The following is a 4287-nucleotide window of genomic DNA, read 5'->3' as shown; positions in this document are numbered from 1 at the left end:
CCAAGGTTCAACCTCCAAGAAGTAGCAGGAGACAGGCCAAGTCCCATTGAAAGTGCCCTGTGAACACTGGACATCCGGGCCGAACAGCCACCTCCTGGGGCCAAGGACAGGGCACAGTGTATTCTAGGTTCTATGGCTCCATCAAGACTGGTATTCTCATTGGACTGGGAAGGTGGCTCAGTGGTAGAGCGCTTGCCTTGCATGCCTAAGGCCCTGGGTTCAATTCCTCAGCACCACATAAGCAGAAAAAGCCAGAAGTGGCGCTGTGGCTCAGGTGGTAGAGGGCTAATCTTGAACTCAAGAACACCCAGGCCCTGAGTTCAGGCCCATGACTGACCAAAAAAAAAGGGGTGCTTTCTGAACCAGAAAAGGTGGCCATGGCAAGTTCTAGAACAAACAAGGTTTTCCAGGGGACACAGATCCAGTCCTCACTGGGCATCTAAACTTGTACTCTGGAAACATGACCCTACCCAAGTCTGCGGTCCCAGTTCCCCATCTGATGGTCCCTCCGGTGTGGATCCCGTGTTCCACTTAATGGTCTCATGCCTGGCCTGCTCTTGTCACTTCAGGTCATTTCTCCCCCCCCCCCAAAGTCCAGGAAATGGGAAAGAAACATAAAGTTGTTTATTCTCCCTGTTGCCTTTTGGACAGTGAAGCAATTTATCTGGTGTTGGGGGGATGCTGGGAGCCAGGAAACAGCTCTGGCATTTGTTTCAGACATCTAAGACTCAGATAAGGACCTGAGAGGCCTGACTGGGGGATTACTTATAGCTCTTGGTTCTAGAGAGTAGAAGGAGGCATGGGGTGGGGGGAGATCAAGAGCTTTTTTTTTTAGTATTAAAACCCTAGTGTATGAGGGAGAACCCTAACCTCTTGGCTTCTTTTTAGAGTCACTCATCCAGGGGCAGCTGTGAGCATGTTCTTATTTTTAATGTGCTGACACTGGGGCTTGTCTTCAAGGGTCTGAGGGTACTGTCCCTTAGCTTTTTTTTTTTTTTTAATTCAAGGCTGGTGCTCTACCAGTTGAGCCACAGCTCCACTTCTGGCTTTTTGGCGGTTAATTGGCTCTGAGTCTCAGGGATGTTTCTCCAAACTGGCTTGGAACCTAGATCTTCAGATCTCAGCCTCCTGAGTAGCTAGAATTACAAGCGTGAGCCACTGGTACCTGGCTCACCAATTCTAAGTGTGATGCCCTTGGGCAAGTTGCTTAACCTCCCCAAACCCCAGTTAATTCACAAATATTTACTGAGTCTCTCTCTAGGCCCCAGAAGGGATCAGTCCACGTCCCTGCTCACGCAAAGCACATAGAGGGTGACTGGGACTGGGAAACCAAGTAGCTTCTAAGTGTGGGATGGATGGGTGATCTGAGCTTGGCTCAGATGGGGGCCTTTCGGGATGTGGAAGGGAACTGAAGAGGGCAGGGGGGGGCGGTGGCCAGGAAGCCTTTGAATGCTGTCCAGAGGCCCCCCACTTTCATGAAAGGCTGACATCAGGAATGCCCCTCCCCCACCCCTCCCAACCAGTTTTGATGACTGTGCTGATGTCACAAGCCACCTCCAGGACCCTGTGTCTGGGGTTTCTCGGAACACCTCCCTGCCAGGGAGCCCAAGGGCCTCTAATAGCTTGGAGACTAACAGCTTTGACCACAGCTCAGCCTGCTCCCAGCAAGCACTTTGAAGCGCTTCCTTCGAACTTACTTTGCATATTCTAGTCAGATCTGAATCAGACTAGCAGGAATTACCCCCTTTTGCTAAGAGGCGGCTGCCTTAGCTTGCCAGTGACACACACTGGCAAGAGCTCTGACGTGATTTCACCTTGGGGGAGCGGGGAGCGCCCTGCTGGGGCCACGATGGCGCCCTCTGAGGCTCCCTCCCTCTCTCTTTCTCTGTGTAGGTGAAAGGGAAAGCAGGGTGGAGGTGGGAGGGGGACAGGGAAGAAGAAAGCTGAAGTCATGGTTTTCATTAAAAAATAGTGCTCTTTATTATAAATTACTGAAATGTTTCTTTTCTGAGTATAAATATAAATATGTGCAAAGTTTGACTTGGACTGGGATTTGGTTGAGTTCTTCAAGCATCGCCTAACAGCCTGGAAGGCCTGAGTAGGAGGAGAGGGTGAAGGGCTGGAGGTGGAATCTTTATAAAAGACAGAGTGATTGAGGCAGATTGTAAACATTATTAAACAAACAAGAAAAAGAAACTAAAAAGGAGAGAAAAACCACCCCAACACACAGCTGCCCACCCAGCCCAGATACCTGACACAGAAACATCTGTGTGTGTTTCTTCTCCCCCTTCCAAAAAAAAAAAAAAAGAAAAAGAACAGTTCCAGGTAATTCCATCTCTGCTACATTCCTGTAAGTTACAGCTCATCAGTGCTATTACAGAGCCAGAGAACAGCTGGAGAGGCAGTCAGCAGGCTTCTAGATGACTTCCTGCCTGCCTGCCTGCCTGCCTGCCCCCTGCACCTGAGTGGGGTGGGGGGGAGGGACATGCCCAGGCTAGGAGACCCGTTGACCAAACCCCCTCAGTGCTCTACTGGAAGGCCTGGGGTTCACCCTCCACCCCACCCTGTCATGTCCCCTGGCCAGTGGCTGGCTGGGTGCCCCTTGGTGAATCCCTTGGCCTCACCGCCTGGATTGGCTGAGTGTTTGACTCATGTGCCAGTCGCGATCCGTGGGACAGGGAGCATTTAAGGCGAATCTCCTAGCCAGACTTAAGTTGGGAGGCACAAAATAGAATCCCCCATTGGGGTCAAAGATGGCTCATCCCTTCCACTCACTGCCAGGTGCTGGAAGGTACAGCATGGGCAGGAAAATGAGACCCACTGACCAGTCCCATCCATCTCCCCCTCCAAATGCCACTTCCTCTTGAAAACAGGGAAGGGCAATGGGACACCAGTGGACTTTGGAACCTGGGCTTCATGACTGCGCCAGGTACCAGGATGGCTCCCTTCGGGCCACCCCAGGGAGTGGAGCTTGCTGCCACCCTCCTCACCCGGGCAGAGGCAGTGGGAGTGGCTGTTTCCTTGGCCAGCCCACCGCCCCAGGGAGCCTCACATAGTCTCCCTTCCATCCTCCCCCAGGCCCCCACCCCCACCCCCCAGCCAGCTCAGGTTGAAACCAAATCAAAGCGCAAACCCAAGTTCCGTTCGATGGAAAGTTTGAAGATTCCCCGCAGTTCTCATTAGTTCCACACTGCCTGCCCTGGTGTTCCCCGTGGGAAGCTGAGCGGGGGGAGTGGAGGGTGGAGAGAGGAGGATAACCCTTGTCATGGCTATTGTCCCAACTGGCCAGCTGGCTCTTCCGAGAGAGGCCGGAGCCGGGGAGGGGAGCCAGGTGGCACTCTCCCGAACACATTCCAGGTCCTGCGACCTCATCCTGCAGAGGGGAGGACTGAAGGGAGGGGCCTTCGCGCTCCCCCCCCCCCACGCAAGGGACTGTTACAGCTGGATTTTTTTTTGTGCTTGTGCCAAGTGCCAGGGGAGAGGAGAGGGACCCCCTCTTCTGACCCCACTGCCCTTCCTCCTTAAAGGGGAGCATCATACTGGTCCAGGAACTCCCGAATGGGTCCAGGCAGCTGGGTGACCTTCTCGTAGGAGTCCAGGTGACCGTTGACAGTCTTGCGACAGAGATGCTGAAGAGTCGCCACGTTGGAGGAGAGGGGCCGGCTCAACACCAGTGGGATCTTCTCGCCCCCCGAGTAGATGTAATAGGCTCTCCTCGGAAGCGGCTGGGCAGGGGGCTGGTCCTGGGGCACCTCGGAGGGCGAGGAGGAGGAGGACGAGGAGGAGGAAGGTTCAGGCGGTGGCGAGAAGGTGCCCGAAGGCGGCATGTAGTGGTGGACCAGCTTGAGGACGCAGTCGAAGCGGGGCACGGGCTGCGAGCTGCGAGGGTCGCTCTGCAGCGAGAAGCTGCCCTCTTCGCACTGGATGCGCAGGTTCTTGGTCCCCGACTGGGTCTTGACGCTGAGCGTGAAGAAGTGGCGCTGGTCCGAGCTGTCCCGGATGAGGAAGGTGCCGGCGGGCTCGGCGCTGAGCAGCAGGTTCGCCTCGCCGCCGGTCACGGCGCTCCAGTAGAAGCCGCTCTCCTGCAGCTTGCGCACGGCGTTCACCACCAGCTGGTACTCGCTCTTGGAGCTGAAGGTCTTGAGGCGCAGGCTGGTGTCCAGGGGGCGGCTCATCCCGGCGGCGGGAAACTTGCTGTGGGTGACCATGGCGCACGGAGCCAGCGTGGATCTGCGCGGTGGCGGCTGCAGCTGCTTCGCGGCCTCCGCACAGCGGCCGCTACCGCAT

The 4287-nt window shown here is 55.5% G+C and overlaps 1 protein-coding gene across 1 annotated transcript; it reads right to left on the bottom strand.

Annotated features, from left to right (window-relative positions):
• Positions 1-1955: 1955 nt before the first annotated feature.
• Positions 1956-4281, bottom strand: Socs3 (suppressor of cytokine signaling 3). The gene has a single exon (XM_013038123.1). The coding sequence runs from the start codon at positions 4206-4208 to the stop codon at positions 3522-3524; it is 687 nt and encodes a 228-aa protein (XP_012893577.1). The 5' UTR covers positions 4209-4281; the 3' UTR covers positions 1956-3521.
• Positions 4282-4287: the final 6 nt, after the last annotated feature.

The sequence above is a fragment of the Dipodomys ordii genome, unplaced genomic scaffold (genome assembly GCF_000151885.1).
Source record: "Dipodomys ordii isolate 6190 unplaced genomic scaffold, Dord_2.0 Scaffold7, whole genome shotgun sequence".
Taxonomy (NCBI): Eukaryota; Metazoa; Chordata; class Mammalia; order Rodentia; family Heteromyidae; genus Dipodomys; species Dipodomys ordii.
Note: the sequence above shows the minus strand (reverse complement) of the source record. Positions and strands in the feature narration are given on the sequence as shown.